We start from the raw sequence: 22,320 nt of genomic DNA on the forward strand, positions 1-22,320 counted from the left end.
AAGCTAACCAACCTAAATGAAATAAAAATAGATAAGATACATAAAAAGATAAACAAACAAATGAAACAAACAAATAATCTTCATGCAGAAAAAGTTCAAATCTATATACATTTATACTGATTTAACCCTTATGTTGTGTTCTGGTCATTTTGACTTTATTTCTTTTTTTTTTTTTTCTTAATCCAGTTGCCATAAAATTACCTGACTTTGTTCACATATGGTATCTGAAAACACACACACACACACACACACACACACACACACACACACATTTGACCTATTAACAGTATTTCACTTTGTTACACTTGTTATGTTCCCGATCAAAAATGACCAGCCATTGGAAATTAATGGATTAGACTACAAAATACAGAAAAATTAAGTGTTCAGGAGCATTCCAATCCTTTAGATGAGCACATACTATGTGTGGATGTGTGATTGCACACACAAAGTCCTCATGTGCTCACTCACAACACACACACACACACACTTACACAGTGTGTGTTGAGCGCCCTTTTATGCATTGTCTTTCCATGTACACTCTTTGAGGAATATTTTATCATATAATGTTGTGTTTGGGCTCGTTACCATAACAGTGTCTGTGTGTGGTGCAAGTGTCTGTGTGGGGGAGGGAGGAATTCACTGTAAGTGTGAAAAGTAAAGTTTACATTGCAATTCTCAGTTTAAACTAAATTTTACTCACTCTTTCTTTGTACATTTTACTCAAGCAATGTAACAATGTAAGCTATGCTTTTAAAAGTGTACTAGGATTTCAGTGTGTTTTTAACTTAATCATGTACCACATGAGTCACACACAAGCCTTCCACAGGTAAGCTTAATGCATGCTATTTCCTCTATTAGACAACATCACCTTGCTTTAATGGTGATAGCAACAAGATCCAGAGCTGCACATGCAGACCTTAACACTTGGTATACAAACCACAATGACAGTAACAATCAACAGATAATTCTTTTGATCATGAATAGATAATCAAAAAAACAAGAAATCACCAAACTTCACAACAAAAGCAACAATAAAAACGTCGTAAATCAAATAGCAAACAGTGAAACCATGCAAGCTCATTCATTATTCAAGCCCGGTGCATGCTGGGAACACCAGCTTCGAAAAGTAAAGTAAAATGTACTCAAATTAGCACATAAATATGACAAGGTTTTTTACTTTAGGACTGTTACATGATGACACATTGTAAAGATAATAAACAAACATAAATAATATTTACTAATAAGCTAGTGCATTAATTTTGAATTGAGTACAAATGTAGAATTTACTTAATATTTTCAAGTTCACGCTTTAAACTAACTTATTCTATGTGGAAACTTAATTTTTCTACTATATTTACTTAACCAAAAAAAAAAAAAAAAAATAATCATAATAATAATAAAAAAATATTTTTTTTCCCAGTGCAATTCCATTTCCATTTTATGTTTATTTTACACTATGATCAAGCAACCAATTCTACAATTTTTGTATCTTTACATTAGCATGCTATTTATTAAAATCAAATCAGAGTCTCAACTAGCTTATGCATTTTTAAAAAGATTTTACATTTAATTATAATATCTACAATAATACAGTAACAAGCACATTTCATGTATCTTTTATTTCAACTACTGTCATTTGGCATTTATTATTAATAATCACCTTCTTTTCAGATCATTAAATAACCAACAGATGTGAAGCTTTAATTTAACTGCACTGATTGGTTGCTAAAACTGGCTCACTCACAGATCATCTTGTGTTTCAAGACATTTTAGGCTAATTTCGGACGTGAGCAAAAATGGTGATGTCCGAGTGGATTAGTTGTTTATTGGAGATATATAAATCTTGGAGAAAGCTATCCATTAACCCCCGGACAAACACAATCTAGAGGCTGCCATATTTGCTTTAATTTTTTTATAGTATTTTATTTATTGACAATTTATTTCGCATAACATACAACAAACAGAGAAACAGGACTTAACTTTTACACAAGACACATAACATATTCAATCTCAAACAAAATAAATACATTTTAAGACAAAAACATTTATGATCATAGTAATATTTTGCATTGAATAAATAAATAAATTTCACGCTTTTCTAATCTGCAGAAGAAAAGAGTGGTGACTTCTATTTGGACTCACACCTACATGATTATTTAAACACTTATACTTCCATTTTCCCCCCTTTTCTTTTCCATTCAAGTTTGAACATTAAAAGTGTTTAGAACTTTCTTTTAGCTGAATCCAGGGTTGGGGAGTAACGGAATACATGTATCGGGATTACGTATTTAAAATACAAAATATAAGTAACTGTATTCCACTACAGTTACAATTTAAATAATTGGTATTTAGAATACAGTTACATTCAAAAAGTATTTTGATTACTGAAGAGATTACTTTGAATTTTATTGTCATTTGTTTCATTTAATATTTAGTCCTTTCAGAAGAAAAAATGTATACATATAAATGATGTGATCCAAAGTGCATTTGAACAGTGGTGAAACACTTTCTTATGACGTGTTACATTCATATGAGCAGACAGAGAAGTAAGTTTGAAGTAAGTTTGGAGCAGAAGAAACAGAAATAAACCTTGTGTAAACTGCCAGCTTTACGCTAAGATAAAATGCTATTTCTAGCCATTTTACATGCACGTTACCAGGCACAATCATATTTTGTATCAAGAAAATTCACGTTGGATAATAATTTCTTTTTATCTAGTAAGATCTTTGATATTAGGGCAAAAATCTTAGTCTTGATAATAATTTTTGTTAATTTGATTTGATAATATCTAAAAATCCTTAAAACAAGATCAGTTTGATTTATCTTGTTTTAGAAACAACACTGCATAAGATATTTAGGTTTTTCAGAGAATGTATTTTTAACATGTGTATTTTGTCTTACTGTACTGGCAGAGTTTTTATAGTCAAAACAAGTGAAAAAATCTACCAGTGCTGAAGAAGTAATCCAAAGTATTTAGAATATGTTACTGACCTTGAGTAATCTAATGGAATATGTTACAAATGACATTTTACAGCATGTATTCTGTAATCTGTAGTGGAATACATTTCAAAAGTAACCCTCCCAACCCTGGCCGTATGTTAATATCAACATTACAATCAACCTTAATTGAGAATTGAAAACAGGTTCTGTCACTGGACGTTATGCCAAAGTTACACTCTGTACTGTAGTTGGGTTTTGAAAATATAATCCTCTGTCTGACTCATCCATCTCTTGCTGCTTTGACTTCATCCGTGCAACCTATTGAAATTGAGGCATGGTTATTTACAAAGCAATCCTGTTACTTAAATTACATAATCTTGTGCGTGTGATCCATTGACTGACCTCAGATGACTTTTGTCTTTGAGCTTTGGTTTCTGTATCATTATATGCCACAAAATGTATTAATGTGTAGATTCTGAAACAAGGAAACATAAACTTAATTACTTACACCAAGTATCCATGATATTTATCAGCTTGTGAGACAAATGTAAAGACACTGAACATTGCAACTGAGAGTCATGTTTTTCCAATATACTATACAGTAGATTGGTTTCGCATTTATTGTGGATAAGCTTCACTTTGTGATTTAGTCAATGACTAAAAGAGTAGTCTATATTTGGCATGAAAGGCCTATGCTAATAAAAACATCTCTTTATCAGTGAATGTGATTTGATTCTTTTGTGTATGGTTAGTTACCTGTGGTAAAGCATTGCAAAAAATTGCAATAACAGCAATACTGCAAAGCTCAGTAGAAACATCAGTGCAATTGGATCAAGGGAAAACGTTTCTGTCTTGGAATGAGTCCCATTGGGATAGACCTTTGGGATCTTTATGGAAATTGAGTTGCCAATAGTTTGAAGGAAGAAAGTTATCACTAACCAAAGTGCATTGAAGAAAAAAAAAACAAATGTCACCTGTACGGAAAAAGAAAAGCAAAACCTTTTAATGAGATGGATGAAACCACTGATACAAAGTAGCTTTTGCATTTGAATGGCTTACCTTATTTCTAAGGTCTCTCAGATCATTAGCAATTTTTTCCTGTTGTTCTTTATTCTCTTCAAGAGGCTTTAGGTACTTTTCCTGCAGCTTTAGCCAGAAATCAATTTCATCCTGCAAAATATGAGAAGAAAAAGAGACATAAAAACTTGAGGATTTTCTTATTAATGCAAATATATAATCAGCCAATCATGTGACAGTAATGCATAAAAGTAAGCAGACATGGTCAAGAGCTTCAGAAGAATGAAGAATATATGATCTATGAGAGTATCTCGGAAATTGCTGATCTCCTGGTATTTTCACGCATATATTTCTCTACAGTTTACAGTAAATGGTGAGAAAACATTGCAGTGAGTGTACATTCTTTGTGTGACAACACCTTGTGAATGAGAGTCAGAGGAAAATAGCCAGACATTACACCCCTTAAAGGGATATTTCACCCAAAAATTTTAACTCATTTCCTCATCATATTGTTCTATACTTTCTTTCTTTTTGGTTCCACAGAAAAAAAGAACATCATATAGTCTTGGAACAACATGAGTTTGAGTACATGACAGAATTTTGAGACTCCAACAAGTGCGCCATGACTCAGTGTATCTGGAGCTAACCACTAGACCACGGCTTCAACAAAGAATTAGTCTTACCTCAGAAAGTGTAGACTCCTCCATGGGGATATTGTTATCGTTAGATTTGTTCCACAGTGTTTCATTCCAAGGTTCTGGAATTAAACATACAGGAAATGTTAATTAAATGAAGGCTAACTCAATGATTAGAATATTTAAGGGAATATTCCATGATCAAAACAAGTTAAGCTCAATCAATAATATTTATGGCATAATGTTGATTGCCACAAAAATGTATTTCAACTCACCCTAATGGATAAAAAAGCAGTTAAAGTGTGGCATTTACAATGGAATGGGGCCAGTCCCTAAATGCTAATGCCACAAATTCTATTAATTCAGCTTAACCTGAACTGAAGACAGAATATTCATTTAAAAAGTATGAAAGTTATAGTTACTTTTGGATGGGCGCTGTAGTGACCTAGGAATACAGTATAATTATTATTAGTAGTAGTAGAAATAATAGTATTTTAATCTTAAATAAAGTAACTTCTTATATAAAATTTGTTTCAAAGTAATAGTATGGACATGATTTTACCTTGTTATTTCTGAAGGAATTTGATCATTTGTCTTCTTTTCAGTCATTTTTATGGTTTCTGTTTCAGGGACCTCCTCTCTCATTTCTTCGTAAGATCCCAAGCATGGACATTTATAACATCCCTTGATATTCATACAAAAGCCCTTGCTCTTGATGGCATTAATTGCTGAAGTCTTAGCTTGGCCTCCAGTTTCCCGAGTGCCCCACGAGACGTTGTTCATGTTGACTATGGAGTAAATGATTAATAGGAGATACCCGCTAGGAATGCAAAGGAAGTAAACAAATCCATAGATGACCAGTGAGAACTCTTGAGGGTGTAGAGCTGCTGTGATGATGTACATTAGCACCATGCCAATGATGAACATACCACTAGGGGTCACAAAAGTGCCCTGTTTAACTAAATCACCTGTGAGAGATGAGATGAGGAGAGATAGTGTATTATAGTTAAAGCTGAACTCATACAAGACAGGTTCATCACTTATTTGCATCTGTACTGGCTTAACATGAATTTTTAAAGGTGCGTGCTGTGACTGTGTCCAAATATGCATACTTGGACACTCCTATCGCATAATCCCATTATGCTGAGTCGTCGTCAGTAAACATCAAGTAAAAATAAAATGTCTGTGTCTATGTCTTCCGCCTAAAGATGTCAGAAGTCTAAGTGAGTAATATTCAGCTGGTCTTGAATGTGCACCAAGCACCATACAGTATGTAAAATAAAGCAGCTTTTTTCTCTTATACTGATGTGACTAGTGTCTTCATCTCATGTTTATGTACATAATTTATTTATTTTTTTTATTTTTCTGTTTAAATGTTTAGCAATTAGCAACAACCAAAAAACTGCTTAAGTACACCTTTAAAGGAAAAAAAGATTTTTTTTGGACATCTAAAAAAATCAACAGTTACCTATGATTGAGAGAATTGTTCCTGCCATGAGAAATGCATAGAACACACTCATAACTCCTGCGATTTTAATCTGCATATCAGCACTCAGTTTGAAGCACAGTATCAGGTAGACAGTAGGGGGGACTGTGGCCAAAACAAGTGCAATATTTACATCCAAATTAAAGATGAATACAAAGCATCCTGCAAAATAAACAAAGCATTAAATTACTTAACGAAAGTTACTGTACAAACAAAGCGTCCTTTTGGGATCTAAAATGCAACAGAGAAGCACAAATGAATGACAATTAAGGGATAGTTGACACAAAAATGGAAATTCTGTCAACATTTATGGATGACTTTGGTTGGCACACTTTTCATACTTTGTTGAATATCTCTGGTGGAACAAACATTAAGATACCCCAAGTAGGTGCAAACGAAAGCTTATTTCATAGGTAACAAACACATTCAATGTCATCAGATAGCCTATCTATTGACTTTTGTTAATTAATTGTCACAGTTATAATAATAATAATTATTATTATACACTATTTTATGATATTTATGTGTATATTAAATTCATACCCAGTGTGATAACCCACCCAAAAACCAATGTGCTAACGGACCCCACTCACACTGTTTTGATTAATGATGTTTGCCAGATAGCATAGCTTATCAATGGCTTACAAATCTTATATTAAAATATAGCTGAGACCTATCACTATTAACTAAAATTAATATATTTAAAAAAACTTTCTTGGTATTACTTCTATAACATTTTTTGCAGATGAGTTTAATTTTGGTTTCGAAATAGATCAAATGAAATGTTGACTTCACAGTAACAGATTTTAACATTCAGATGCCCTGACAGAATCAATCAGTGTAGGTCAAGAAAGTGAACAATTAGATGTTACACTTTTGTGAAAATTATTTCAAAATTACCAGAAATGAACTCTGTGCCAACCAACCACTACTCATCCTCATATTGTTTCAAACCTGTATGAACTGACATGGAACACAAAAGGAAGCAGAATGTTAGGGACTAAGAGCCTCAGTCACCATTTACTTTTTATTTTTGTTGTATGGAAAAAAGAGCAGTGTCACATTACTAAAAAAATTTCCTCTTGGGTTTCATGGAAGACAGAAAGTCATACACATAAATTTTGGGTTTGGAATCACATAAAGGTGAGTAAATTACTTAGATCCACCCCCCTCAGTTTTTTTGGTGAACTGTTCCTTTAATAAAAAATGTCTGTTCTCAACTGTACCTGCTAACATCAGACAAATAGTGGCAGGGCCCAAGATGGAAGCTGCCATGTTTAAAATCTGGTACAAGATGAAAAGTTTTGAGATGGAAGTGTTCCTCTGAGAAGTCAGTCCTCCTGAGCCCAAGAGGTCAATGGAATTGGCCATGGTGGAAGGGCCCCAGCGTCGGCGCTGGTTGTAGAATTCTTTGAAGTCCTGTGGAGCGTTTGTGTAAGCATCAGAGGCTGCATTATACTCCACTCTCCATCCCTGCTGCAGTAACAGAGTGCACAACCAGCGATCCTCACCTGACATTACACCAAATGAAGGATAAAGTAGTTTAAAGGGATAATTCATCGAACATGCTGTCATCATTTATACACTTAACATAAATTGTGGACAAAAGTTACTGTAAAAACAAATCTTCCTTTTGAGAGATTAAAAAAAGGACAATGCAACAGAAAAGAACAAATGAATTACAATAAAGGGATAGTTGACCAAAAATGGATATTCTGTCAACATTTAGTCACCCTCATGTTGTTCCAAACCCATATTACTTTATTTTATCTGTGGAAAACCAAAAGGAGATGTTTGGCAGAATGACAGCCTTATTCATCCTTCACTTTCATTGTTTGGAAAAAAGATAGAAGTGAATGGTGACTGAGACTAACAATCTGCCTAACATCTCATGTCATATAGGTTGGGAACAACATGAGTGTGAGAAAATGATGACAGAATTGTTATTTGTGGGTGAACTAGGCCTTTAAAGTTCAGTATGGCCTGATATTATTTGTCAATGGTTCTCTGCAGGTACCTTGGTCATACTGGACATATTGGCTGGCCTCAGTGGCTTTGGTTGTGTATCTCTTCATGATGTTGTCGTCAATGAGTGCGGCTCCTCTGAAAAGACTAAAACATCCAGGGCTGCACAGTACACAGCCGAGCACATGCTCTGCAGTCTTTTGCAGCCAGTGGGCGACAGCATATTCAAACTTCTGATACCACACCGTGGGTCCTTCAAGCATAGTAAAAGTAAAAAGCAAAGTAAATTATGGGCTCTAGTTTTGTGAGCGAAATTTTTACTGTGCGCTACGTCTTATCCAATTTTCATGAGAGTGCAAATTCTAAGCAAAATTTTTGTGCCAGCTCAAAGCGCAAGTGGGCGTGTGTGGGAGTGTTTGCGCTGTCTGTGGGTGTATGCGCGCAAGCTGTAGGTGTACTGTATTGATGAGGTGGCACAAAGTGCAATTTGTTGTTTTCCTGATAAATCACATCTTATCTCTGCGCAAAGTCTAAACTCAGTTCCTGCATTTGCAGTTTGGAGATTCCACCAGCAAGTGGTAATATAGTTCATGTCCAAACTCTGAAAATAAAGTGGAACATCAAATTATGTCCTGAAAGTTCACTGTTGTAGCTGTTTTAAATGAAGAAGAAAAAAAAATGTAACTATTAAACTGTTAAACTATCTTCAGGTCATGGTTTATTTTTAAATTATTATTAGCCTATTATGTTTACAATATTAACAATTGTATGTGAGGCTGCAGGACTATGAGTCTGATGTGTGAAGTGTTGTACCGGAGTCCCACAAAGAACAGTTCTAGCCCCTTTCCTGTTTATACTCTATACATCTCATTTTCAGTACAAAACCGGTAGCTGTTATCTTCAGAGATTTTCTGATGACACAGCAGTTGTTGGGTGCAACACTGAAGATAATGAGGGTGAATACAGGGGGCTGATCAAGAGCTTTGTGGACTGGTGCCAGCTGAACTGCCTCCAGCTTAATGCAAGTAAGACTAAAGAAACTGTAGTTGATTTCCGAAGGAAGACACACCAAACAGTGCCGGTAAACATCCAGGGGGAGGACATTGAGATTGTGAAATCATACAAATATCGTCTATCTAAATACTAGCTGGACTGGTCTAATAACACAGACTATTTGTACAAGAAGGGTCAAAGTTGTATCCAACTCCTGAGACAATTGAGATCCTTTGGTGTGTGTCGGGTATAGCTAAAGACTTTTTATGATACTGTGGTAACATCTGTCATTTTGTATGCTGTGGTGTGTTGGGGTGGAGGTGTTTTGGAGAGTATACATAAATAATAAATTGATCAGGAAGTCTAGTTCTGTCCTGGGGTGTCCTCTGCCCTTCATATATGAAATAGGACAGAAAAGGATGGTCATGAAGTTATCTTCTATTATAAAACAATAACTCTCAACCCCTCCATGAGACAGTGGGGGGCTCTAGGCAGCACATTCAGTGAAAGGGTTATTCATCCACGCTGCTCAAAAGAGCGTTACAGAAAGTATTTTCTTCCAACTGCCATACGATTGTATAATCAATATCACACATGATTGGCTTGACTATTGTGCAATGCTTTTATGGTATAGTGCTTAGGTTGGTGTAATATTGTCTGTTGGTTTGTTCTTTTTATATTTTATCACTTAGGATGTGCTGCTGTAATGTGTGAATTTCCCCTTAGGGGGATCAATAAAGTTGATCAAATATTCATGATATAAGTTGTATTGCTATTTTTCCACCTGTTTTGGTAGAGTCATTTTTAAGTCACTTAAAAAAGAGCTAGTGAAAGAAGTTGGAGAGAGTAAAATGTTTGGATTTGGTATGATATTTTCATTTCATTTCAAGTGTAATTTGAATTTAGAAATATTTTTGGTTTAATTTTTTTGTGTTTTAATAAATGAATTTAGTTTTTCAAAATCAAAATCGACCGGTAGAAGTGAAGTGCGATCCGACACAATCACTATTAATACTAGCCATGATTTTTGTGTCTCTAGATGAAAATGATTAATAATACTTACATTCTCTATCATTTTACGGAGCGTTCATCCAAATCAAGACGAGTACCACATTTTCCAAGCATATAAAAGGAATGTGTCACTGTCATAGAAATATGCCTGACATTCAACAAGGATGCAGTTAATACACAAAAGAATGTAAGTCCATATTTCTATTCTTCTACTTTATTGCACACAGTCCATTTACATTACCAACCGCTAATGAATGTGCTGGACTATATCATAGGTTGCAGATGGTGGAATAACAGGAGAAGAACCTCAGAATTAAAATTCACTTGACCCAGCCCATTAGCGATTGCGGAAATTCGTCAAACACACTTGCGCCTAGAATTAGCGCATGCTTGTATGAAAATGCTTGACCTATGGCATAGCTCTTCGCTTAATGCTAGTGCTGTTAAAATAGGGCCCTATTTGTTTATATTTAAAAATGTATACAAATATCTGATTATTAATACAATCGTCTAGAAAAAAAAAAAAAACAGAGAGGAAAAGTTTGTCAAGATAAACTTTGATGTTGGGTTGGCAAAGCCTTGTCTGAAAGTTTAAACTAGTTTTAAATGTTTGATGGTTATACAGACATTACAGTAAGAGAAACAGCCAGCTAGCTAGCTAGCTAAATAGTCATCAGACTGTCACATAGATAGTCAGATAAAGGATAGATAGACTAATTCCTTAAAATCAAATCATTTTTGTCATTTGGAAAATAAAAGTGGAATAATGGGTAAAACTTAGGGCTCTTAGTCAGAAGGTTCCTGGTTCTATTCCTGAGTGAGCCCTAATTATTATAATATTTATACTTAAAGAAAATGTATCCAACCTGTGCCTGTTGGATGAATCCTGCCGCACACAGCCCCAACCTCTGGGTAGAGTTTAAGTCTGTCAATTAATAACATCACTGCAGATGGCTGGAAATCAGTATCTCCATCTAGTGCCAAGATGTATGTGTTCTCACTCTCTTTCTGTTGAGCATTGAAAACATAGACAAAACTATAGGGCTTGTCATTATTATATTACTTTTTAGGGTACAAGTTCATTTCTAACCTTTAATCTCTTCTTAAGGGATTTCACGTCTTCTTTTTCGTCAAACTTCTTGAAGTATGGTGTGTTAAGTTTCCAGCCAAGAATGTAGTATAAATACATTATCTGAAAACATAGATGATTAGGGAATCACAAAATATCTCTAGCTGTGTTTACATCAGTGAAAAGTCATTTAGGAAGAAGACCAAGTTAAAACAATTTGATTAAAGATTATGAAGACAGACATTTTATTTGGGATGGGTGGATCGATCCTAAAGTATCAATACTTGACCGGTCACTGTGACAGCACTAGACTGTGTAAACCACAAACAAAAATGTGACAGCGGGCCACAGACTCATCAGCCAATAAGAAGACTTTGATGTGTTTTCTGCCTGTCAATAATTTTGCATGTTCTTATCATGTAGAAGTTGAAGCAGATCATTCGAGAAGGTTATAGCTGCAGGCAGAGCTCCAAACTGCCAGCAAAGATACAGGGAGCACCTAACCTAACACCTTCCATAACCCTAACGGTGAGTGGAAGTGACTCCCCATTTTTGGAGCTGTCACGTCCCCCCTTTTAGAGTAACTCCAACCCCTTTCTGGAGTAACCCCACCCTCTTTTGGATATTCTACCCCCATTTGGAGATCTCCGGTCTGCAGATATATCTACTTGGTATTGACAGAAAACAACCAGCTTCTGGAGTTTGTACACACTAAATAATGACCGATCTAAATGTGACTTTTATTTTATTGGTGTTGTTTGTACATTTACTGTATTTAAATTAAAAGTTGTTAAAACTGTTCTGATACCCTTGTGAAAAATTAACCATGGCTTTACTGTAGTAATACTGTAGTAACCATAACTGTACTTACCATGACTGTAACCAAAGTTTTTTGGAAACCATGGTTTTAATACAATTATCAATGGTGTAACTAGAGTAAAACGTCCTGGTTACTTTCGTAACCTCCGTTCCCTGATGGAGGGAATGAGACATGTGTGTTGATGTAGTGACACTAGGGGTCACTCTTGGGAGCCCGAAACACTTCTGGTCTTTGAAAAAAGGCCAATGGGAATTGGCGAGTGGTATTTGCATACCACTCCCCCGAACATACGGGTATAAAAGAAGCTGGTATGCAACCACTCATTCAGGTTTTGTGCTGAGGAGCTGAGACAAGGTCCCGGCCATTCCAGCGGGTAGTCCAGCGTTGTGGCAGGAGGGACACAACGTCTCATTCCCTCCATCAGGGAACGGAGGTTACGAAAGTAGCCAGGACTTTCCCTATCTGTCACTCACTCGACGTTGTGTCAATGTAGTGGCACTAGGGGTCCCTATACAAAACGGCACAACTAGCTGAACAGTGTTAAGTGAACTGGCGGTGTGAGACGGACAGACCACTGTGTGCCTTGTAGCCAGCGCACCAGGGTGACACGTAACCTCCCCCAATGCTGTTATGAGCGTCGAACGGCCCTTCGGGGAAAAGTGGACTGCCCAAAAGATAGGGACAGGCTAGCCCAGTCTTATCCTCTTTTTTTTCTCTCCCCAAAAAAAGAGTGAAATGTGTTAACCGACTGGGGTCACCAGTGTCTACATCGGGGGGGGTGGGGGTGTCACTCCCAAGGGGAAGACACCGCGGAGAACCCAGGAACCAATCATTGAGCCGCGAGGGTTCAGGGGAGAGCGGGGGGTTCCACTCTAGCCCTACACTCACGGCTGCCCGGGAAACATGTCCGTCATCTCCACGTCAGCCTGTGACTGGGCGACCGTACCCGAGGGGGGAAGACCAGCTGAGGCTTCCGCATCTGACTGGACAAGCCCGCTCTCCGATGCTGCGTTTGAGAGCTCATCACCTTCGCAGGCTCCGAACAAGAGGTCGAACTCGCCGTGAGATGAGCTGGCGGACTCATCCGGAAGCCCGATTGGGGCAGAGGAGCGTGCTGGGGAATGGGAGGTCCGTGGGGGGATACCCGACGGAGGTGGTCCCACTGAGTTCCCCAAATCGCCCCCAGTGCTAGCCACGCTGGCCTCATACCTGTAGGTAGAAGGACCGAGGCGGGGAGCTGCTGGGGTGGCTTGCTTTCTTACGAAGGCAAGCAGCGACTGCAATGTTGCCATGGTCATGTTCTCGCAATGAGTATGACCCATCCACGAATGTTGTCTCCACGTGGGTAGCGCCCAGACACGAAAGAAAGCGATCGTGACCGTCAGAAGGCGAGAGATAACGACTGCAACCAGGAATAACACACAAACGGAAGGGCATCTTTACAAAGACGTTCCATGTGTGCCGCTCTTTTAGAGAAATATACTCTTTTTTTAGAATATACTCTTTTATTTCTGCCGAAGCGCCCAGGGGCATTCTCTGCAGTGTACCAGTGCAGAGGGGGAGAAGCCGCTGAAATGCGCCATCAGATCCAGCAGAGGTGAATGAACAGCCGTGAGAATTCAGCTCAGTGAGCATCGACCGTTCAGCTCCAAAGAGAAAATCTGAATGAGTGGTTGCATACCAGCTCCTTTTATACCTGTATGTTCGGGGGCCAATTCCCATTGGCCTTTTTTCAAAGACCAGAGGTCTTTCAGGCTCCCAAGAGTTACCCCTAGTGTCACTACATCGACACAACGTCAAGTGAGTGACAGACAGGGAACTTTAGTATTCACATACAGTTGTAGCCATGGTTTTACAATAGTAGGCTAACATTTTAGTAACTATGGATAATTTAGTGGTTGTGGTTTTAGTACAAATAACATGGTTAAACTATGGTTACTTTCACTAATCTATAATATATATATATATATATATATATATATATATATATATATATATATATATACACACACTCTATACCCTCATGCCATCCCAGATGTGTATGACTATCTTTCTTATGCTGAACACAAACAAAGATTTTTAGAAGAATATCTTAGTTCTGGCGGTCCTTACAATGCAAGTTTTGAAGCTCAAAAAAGCACATGAAGGCAGCATAAAGTTAATCCATATGACTCCAATAGTTTAATCAATGTGTTCTGAATGATTCAGTCAGTTTTGGATGAGAACAGTCCAAACTCCCTTTTCACTATAAATCTTGCCATTGCAGTCTCCAGGCACGATCATGATTTCAAGCTCGAACATTTCCTAGTGTTTGACGCATGCGCAGAGCACTAAATGGCGCTATAGGAAGTGTAATTGAGCTTGAAATCATGATTGCCAAGGAGACTGCTGATGTCAACATTTATTGTGAAAAAGAAGTTATATTTTTGGTCTGTTCTCAACCAAAACCGATTGAATCACTTCAGAAGACATGGATTTAACCACTGGAGTCATTTGGATTAACTTTACATTGCCTTTATGTGCTTTTTAGAGATTCAACATTTTGGTCACCATTCACTTGCATTGAAAGGACCTACTACAGAGCTGAGATCTTCTTCTAAAAATCTCCATTTGTGTTCTGCAGAGGAAAGAAAGTCATACACATCTGGGATGGCATGCGGGTGAGTTAATGATGAGAGAATTTTGATTTTTGGGTGAACTATTACTTTTAAGTAAATCTTACCTGAGACCACCTTTTTTTATGACGTATAAGCGCCTTGTCTTTGAGGTGAACCAACAACACATTGCCTTTAGGGAGGGTGTATTCAAGCCGACCTCCATAGGGAGTTTTTATGATCTTCAGGGAAGGGCAGGATGTCTTCTGATTAAATATACATTGATCCTCTGCACTGAAAATGCTAAAGTATGACAACAAAGGATTTTGATATTCAGATTTTTGCACATCAGTTACCAGTACACACAAAAGGATTAGATTAAGGATCATTCTTACGTGTAAACCTCCTTAATTACTTCCACAAGGATTTCAGCATATTCATTTGCATGTCTCTCTTTACTACCACCTTTGAAAGCATCATCAAAATAAATGTGGAATTCAAATTCAACATCACGGTTTTTGTTATCCTTTGGCCTGTATTTATCAACCCTGGTTGTGAAAGAAATAGTGTTGCTGTTACAATTCGGTTGACATTTAAACAAGCTGTGTAAGTGTAGTCTATGTTTACTGTACCTGAACATAGAGATGATTATCTTCATAATTTCATCGTACGTCTCATGCCACATTGTTGCACATAGATATACTCTGATGGTTTCTTCTGGTCTGAGGAGGAAAATCAATTTTTTTATAGAGTGATGTGTGTAATGTTCACACCCACAACTGCCCTCTTGCCACATCCCACACTCTGTTTTCCTCTTTCTCTCCTCTTTTTGAGACTGATGTCTCCAAAGTGCTTTTTTCTAAACACTCTCCCACCCATCCCCTTGACCCTATCCCCTCCCATCTTCTAGAAGCTATCTGTCCATCAATCATGCCTACACTCGCACACATAATTAACACATCTCTTACAACTGGAAACTTTACTAACACATTTAAGCAGGCTTGAGTATCTGTTTGTTCAACCAATGAAATACAAACAGCATGAGTTTTTAGAATCTGTTTGAAAAGAGTGATAATTCTTGCAATTCCTTTTGGTGATGCTAGTGGCTCAGAAATTATACACTTCAGCTGTAACAAAGGTGTAAAATTCTTTATAATACTTACTGTTTCTCTTTGGCATTCTTTCTAATCTTGAAACGGGTGTTCAGCAACAAGGACTGCTCCAGAAATGCACCTTCATACATTGGTCGCACAAACAAATCTTGGGTTCTTTCTATTCGATGGACCTTCAGGCGGCAGATGTAAATTGTACTGAGTATGAGTCCCAGCCACCAGCTTATAGCACTGCAGCCCCAAAATGCCAGTCCCTCTGTCTTCATATTAACAAAAATGTTGCGGGCATACAGAGTTCTTTTAACAACCATTACCAAGTGCAGGCAGATGCCAGTGTACGTCTGATCGGTCTCAGAGACGGTCGAATTTTGCAAATCCAAGGGTACGACAAAAGCTGGAACCAAAAACACCGCCAAAACTGTGACCGATGCCAGGTACATGGGTATGACGAAGCTGCGGAACACGAAATGCATCTTACATGCCACAACCACAAACCAGCGGCACAGGGCAGAGGATGTGATCTGGATAACCACCAATGAAATGATAACTGTACTGAAGAAATGTCTCACTGATTCCCAGCTTTGATGAGACAACGGAACATAAGCTCCAACCACAGCTGATGTAATCACAATTCTCACCAAACTGGAGATAATGCAGACCACATTGCGGGTTCGAGCCATGTCTTTGGAGATGTCTTCTAGAAAAGGCACCTTAAACACTGTGCTGTAGTTCTCCCACCAGTTCATAGAAACAAAGATGGTTCCTATGATGGCAAGGTAGACTGATATTTTAATCAGAAAGGTGCTTTCTTCTGACACCAGATAACTAATTGCAAAAAGGACATAACCAGCAATAATGAGGACAATGGAAATTATAGGCAGCATTACATCTCTTGTCAAAATTCTTTCTTTGCTGGCAAGCTGAGCGACCACTTGGAACACTGCAGACAGGATGCTCACACTGTTCAGGATCATCACATTAGTGACAATGTCAAAGTGTGGCATGGCTACTATTGTTAGGACTGCAGCTCCCAAAGCTATCAGGAACTCTACACACAGCACCTATAGTCAGAAAAAGTATGGCAATTATGATTCAACTTTGTTCTTTAAAAAACAAATTTGGCTTTTTGTTTACTTTTATTATATTTCTGGTAGTTGTACATGAGCAATTAATCTATGGGTGTTTCTTCAACTACACTAGCTTTTGAAAACACTTTATTGGGGGCAACATTTTTGGGTGTGGTGGAAATGACGCTTGTTTTGAAATAAATAAATAATGCTAAAAATAATTTCCCCACAATAAATATTGAAATTTTTTTTATTTTATTTTAGTTTATTTTTATTTCACTCTTGTTTTGAACGATATACATAATTTTAATTAGTTTTTTATTTTATTTATTTATTTATTTATTTTTAATAATGGATTTTCACAGTTTAATATTGAATGTCTGGGTACATAAAAGACATTTGAAAAGTACCAGAATAAATGATGAAGGCCTGGTAAAAAGTTTCCAGGTCACTTTTAATGTGGCCTTTATATAATTAAAAGAATAAAATTTTTAATAAAAATCTACCCCTGGGACATGAAAATGCCTGAAGTTGAAGAAACACATCTGCATATTTAATGCAAAGAAATGGCACTGGAAAACTTCAACTACAATAATTTTATACAAGTTTGCTTACACAAACAGCTGTTTTTTTAGAGGGCATAGATGAACTCTTGAAAATGAACTTCCATACGCTCTTAAGCAGAGTGAGAACACTTGGCACAACCAGAACAAGACCAATGCAAAGTAGAGCGGTTGGTTTTATTTCTGGACCTGAAATCCTAGTTTGATTGTTCCCAAATGTTATCAGAAGCAGAAATGATGTCTGTGAAGACAAAAACAGGGTCTTACTTAGCATATTTTTAAATATTTGATTGAAAAGTGAAATGTTATCTCTTAATCAAAAAAATTAAAATAAAAAATGATTAGTTAATGATTAATTAAGCAGCTCACTTTACTGAGAAGAGTAAGAACAAAGACAAGCAGTCCAACAATGACACACGAGAACCATTTTAAACACGTCCCAAGTTTCTTTGGCTTCTGCTCATCCTCAATGATGGGCACTTCTCTGCAGGTATCCCATGTGTCCCTGTTTTGGAAAAAAACAACAACAATGTAATGCATGGCCTAATTTCCCAAAAGCATTTATAGCCTCGTTTTAGAATAAAAAACATCTAAGCAGTACTTGAAAATGGCTGTAGATTTACGAGTGCTGTGGAGTAATCCTAAAGCGTTTAAGAGCATCATAAGGATGTATGCAGACATCTGCGAAATAACACTTCATACAATTTAATACAGTTAATGCTGACATTCTTACACTTTATGCAGTAGAAGCAATTAAATGTGACCATGATACTTTAAAGGAATATTCCGGGTTCAGTATAAGTTAAGCTCAGCATTTGTGCCATAATACTGATTACCACAAAAAATCCTTTTCTTAAAAAAATAAATAAAAAAAAAGCACAAATCTGTGATGCACTTACAATGGAAGTGAAAGGGGCCAATCCATAAATGTTGAAATACTTACTGTTTCAAAAGTATAATCACAATACCAAAACAATATGTGTGTTAACATGATTTTAGTGTGATAAAATCACTTACTAACCATTTCTGTGTAAAGTTATATCCAGTTTAACAACTTAATTGCCATGACGATGTAATGTCATCAAACCAAAACAACTGTATAAATGATTTAAACAACTTCACAGCTCAAATGATACCTGAGTTTTAACAGAAGAATTAATGTAATTGCTTTTATAAAATTATAAGCTTCACATTTCTGCCTTTTAAACCCTCAAAAAAATTGGCCCCATTCACTTCCATTGTAAGTGTCTCACTGTAACTTGCTTTTTTTTTCTCTTTTTTTTTTCTTTTTTTAAAGAAAAGGAGTGATGAGTCGAAATTATGTTTTTGTGGTAATCAACATTATGCCACAAACGCTGTCAAATGACCTTAAAGGTGCTGGAAAGGTATGCAAAAAAAAAAAAAAAACATTCTGAAAGATATTAAGGAAATAAGTGTGGTGAGATAGCCTATCACAAATGTATCTGTGACAACTCGACAGAAAACAAAAATTGGCAGTCTGCCGTCAGTGACTCTTTCTACCTGTCAATCATTTTGCACGTTCTATTAGTATTGTAGTTGCAGCGAATTATTGAAGCTTAAAGCCATTTTTATGCCATGTTGTTTATAACAGTTGTCAGTTGAAGCCAATTTTTCGGAAAGAGGGGCTTGGCTAATTCAATGGCTCGGGGCGTCCTTACCCAAAAGCATCGTAACTGCAAGTAGATTAATGAGTGCTCTGGAGTTATCGTAAGCACACAGATTTATGCGGACACCTGCAGGACAATCTCGAAATTAAACCTAATACAATTTAATTACCTATAGCTACACTTTATGCTCATTTAATATCAGTTTACATACGTTTTATTTTATTATTATTTTTAGCCGACAAAGCTAATAATAATAATAATAATAATAATAATAATAATAATAAATGCAGAAAATGGTTAGTCAATATTGGATGAACAGATAAATTAATAAGTAAACAAATAAAGTTATTTGTGGACTAGTTGGTAATAACAAAGTGGTGGCATGATTGTTGCAGAGAACTGTAAAAATTACAATCAGAGAGAGAAGAAAAAAAGTCAATGGCTGTGTCTCGTTTGGAAGGCTGCATCCTCCGGAGGTTGCATTTGTCAGCCGCATACATCATCGAGGCTGTCACGTTTCAGAAAAGTGAGTAGGACACTTGGAATGCAGCCTTTGAATGTGACCTTCTTTCACGGGAATTCAGAGGATGCATGAGGCGTATCCTTCGGGGGCACTCACAACCCACAATTCTTTGCTTCAACGGAAATGTCTAAAAAAACGTATGCCAATTTGCCCGTAAATATGATGTTCAAACGCAAGTAATGTTAATTCCCAAGTTGAAGTACCTCAGTGGATGGGTGCAGAGTATATAATATGTATTATTATATTAATATATAATTAAAATAAAGTATTAGACTAAAATTACACCTGTAAAATCTATTTTCTTTTCTCTTTACATCTTTATAACTCTCCTAAAATGTACTTCATACATTCCCTTCTTAAGGGGCTGTGTTCCCTTCTCACTCAAAGCGCTGGCGCTTGTTAAAGAGTGGCGTTCTGTCATAGCAACCATGTTACGTTCCGTTTCCATTTGTCCTATGAAGGCCGTCTCATTTAAACGAGACTTGTTTAAAAGAGGGCACTCGGTATACTGCAGCCTTCAAAGGACGCGCGAGACACAGCCAATAACTTGCTGTCCGTAAGGTATATAGCTTCTCATCCTCGTATCCTCTTCCTCTCTGACACCATAATGTTAAGTGCAGTTTTGGAAAACGTTCGTAAAATCGCTCTGAGAAAACGCTCTTACCCGCTAAGATCGTTATTGGGAAACGAGGCCGTGTTTCGGCTAAAATCGCTTACAGCACCTTTAACTTGTATTGAAAGCAGAATATTCCTTTCATTTTAAATTTTGTTTATTTACATTTAAATAAAATTGTATCGTTCTGCTTATAGCTATCAACTGCATAGGCCTAATATGTAATATAAAATTAAATAATTAAAAATAAATACATAAAATAGATAAATAAAATCTAATTTTTAATTACAAATACAAAATAAGGTACTATAAAAAATTCGGCATAAATCAATAAATTACATATATTTATTTATATTTATTACCTAATATAATATAAAATTAAATAATTTTAAAAAATGCATAAAATAGATAACTAAATTACAATTATAAAATAAAAATACAGAATAATGTACGATAAAAAATGGCATACTGTAAATCAAGAATTATCAACTACATAGGCCTATTTTTATTATCTAATTTATAATATAAAAATTCATTATTTAAAATAAATGAATAAAATAGATAAATAAAATAAAATGATTAAATAAAAACACAAAATAATGTACTATAAAAAAATCGGCATAAATTATTAAGTTACTTGTTTGTGTGCAGGACATAGTTGGTACAAAGTGGTCGCATGATTGTATTATAAATTAAATTAACAGGGAATGGAGACGTTAAATTTAAGCGGAAAACAGCCTATCTTGGCTCATCTTCCCCCCATCCTCCTCTTCTACAACATCCAGCCTGTTTAATTATGTGGTTAGACTATTTAAGAGAATGACTTTAAACATTTCCAAGCGAGGTAAATTACATGTATTTGTAAAGATAAATGCTGTTAAATGCTGTTAAGTGTCTTAAGTGTTTTATATATATATATATATGAAATATTATAAATAATAAAAAATAATAATAATTTCTAAAATGCCAAATAAAAGTGTTAAGTAGCCTACCTGAATTTATTGTTCTGTTGCTCTTCACTCTTCGTTTTCTCTTCCATGGTGATGCTCTGCTAAACAGCAAAAATTGTAATAATGATATTTGAACAGGGCCAGTGTCTTTTAAACAGAAGGAGTGAACATTTCCCTATTCAACAAGTTAAGCTACCAACTGCATATTTTCATTTATTTCCTCTTTGTATTTTCTCTGGGGCCTGCCCTTCTGATTTTTCCCTGTGATGATGTCGTAATTTGCTTGAGTCAGCAGATACTGACAGGTTTGGGGAGTAACGATATACATGTAACAGATATACGTATTTAAAATACAAAATATAAGTATCTGTATTCCACTACAGTTACAATTTAAATCATTGGTAATTAGAATACAGTTACATTCAAAAAGTATTTTGATTACTGAAGAGATTACTTTGCATTTTATTGTCATTTGTTTCATTTAATATTTAGTCCTTTCAGATGGAAAACATTTATACATATAAATGATGTGATCCAAAGTGCATTTGAACAGCGGTGAATCACTTTCTTATGATGTGTTACATTGATACGAGCAGACAGAGAAGTACGTTTGAAGTAAGTTTGAAGTAAGTTTGGAGCAGAAGAAATAGTAATAAACCTTGTGTAAATTGTCAGCTTTACGCTAAGCTAAAATGCTATTTCCTAGCCATTTTACATGCACGTTACCAGGCTCGATCATATTTTATTATCAAGAAAATTCACGTTGGATAATAATTTCTTTTTTTCTAGTAAGACCTTTGATATTAGGGCAAAATTTTTGTATTGTTTTCCTGTAAAAATATAAAAAAAATCCTTAAAACAAGATCAGTTTGATGTATCTTGTTTTAGAAACAACACTGCATAAGATATTTAGGTTTTTCAGAGAATGTATTTTTAACATGTGTATTTTGTCTTACTGTACTGGCAGAGTTTTTATAGTCAAAACAAGTGAAAAAATCTACCAGTGCTGAAGAAGTAATCCAAAGTATTTAGAATACGTTACTGACCTTGAGTAATCTAACGGAATACATTACAAATTACATTTTACAGCATGTATTCTGTAATCTGAAGTGGAATACATTTTAAAAGTAACCCTCCCAACCCTGTATAGTGGATACCTTAAGTAACAGGTTTAGCATGGCCTCTCACTAATGAAGACCATTCTTAATGTTACGGAGAATTGTCAGCTTTTAAATCTGTGGCAACAGTTTGGGGAGAGCCCTTTTCTGATCCAGCATGAAACTGCACTTATGCTCAAAGTTTGGGCCAAAGGAATGCTTGTTAATTTAAACTCC

The 22,320-nt window shown here is 36.0% G+C and overlaps 1 protein-coding gene across 1 annotated transcript; it reads right to left on the bottom strand.

Annotated features, from left to right (window-relative positions):
- Nucleotides 1-1,902: 1,902 nt before the first annotated feature.
- On the bottom strand, nucleotides 1,903-21,081 carry LOC127456473 (chitin synthase chs-1-like). Its single transcript, XM_051724990.1, has 19 exons — nucleotides 21,029-21,081; nucleotides 17,642-17,777; nucleotides 17,325-17,513; nucleotides 15,694-16,703; nucleotides 15,163-15,252; nucleotides 14,926-15,078; nucleotides 14,659-14,833; nucleotides 11,138-11,239; nucleotides 10,914-11,055; nucleotides 8,096-8,296; nucleotides 7,305-7,589; nucleotides 6,061-6,240; nucleotides 5,155-5,560; nucleotides 5,015-5,037; nucleotides 4,641-4,714; nucleotides 4,000-4,110; nucleotides 3,697-3,914; nucleotides 3,343-3,415; nucleotides 1,903-3,258 (listed from the first exon to the last, which is right to left on the bottom strand). Exons 1-19 carry the CDS (start codon nucleotides 21,073-21,075, stop codon nucleotides 3,160-3,162), a joined length of 3,714 nt encoding a protein of 1,237 aa, XP_051580950.1. The 5' UTR covers nucleotides 21,076-21,081; the 3' UTR covers nucleotides 1,903-3,159.
- Nucleotides 21,082-22,320: the final 1,239 nt, after the last annotated feature.

Source organism: Myxocyprinus asiaticus, chromosome 18 (genome assembly GCF_019703515.2).
Source record: "Myxocyprinus asiaticus isolate MX2 ecotype Aquarium Trade chromosome 18, UBuf_Myxa_2, whole genome shotgun sequence".
NCBI lineage: Eukaryota > Metazoa > Chordata > Actinopteri > Cypriniformes > Catostomidae > Myxocyprinus > Myxocyprinus asiaticus.

Excerpts from the sequence above, each read along its gene's own strand:
- LOC127456473 (XM_051724990.1), bottom strand. The coding sequence starts at position 21,075 with ATGGAAGAGAAAACGAAGAGTGAAGAGCAACAGAACAATAAATTCAG. Across the intron at positions 16,704-17,324 it reads CTAAAAAAACAGCTGTTTGT|GTGCTGTGTGTAGAGTTCCT; the intron begins GTAAGCAAACTT and ends TTCTGACTATAG. Across the intron at positions 15,079-15,162 it reads ATAATCATCTCTATGTTCAG|GGTTGATAAATACAGGCCAA; the intron begins GTACAGTAAACA and ends TTTCACAACCAG.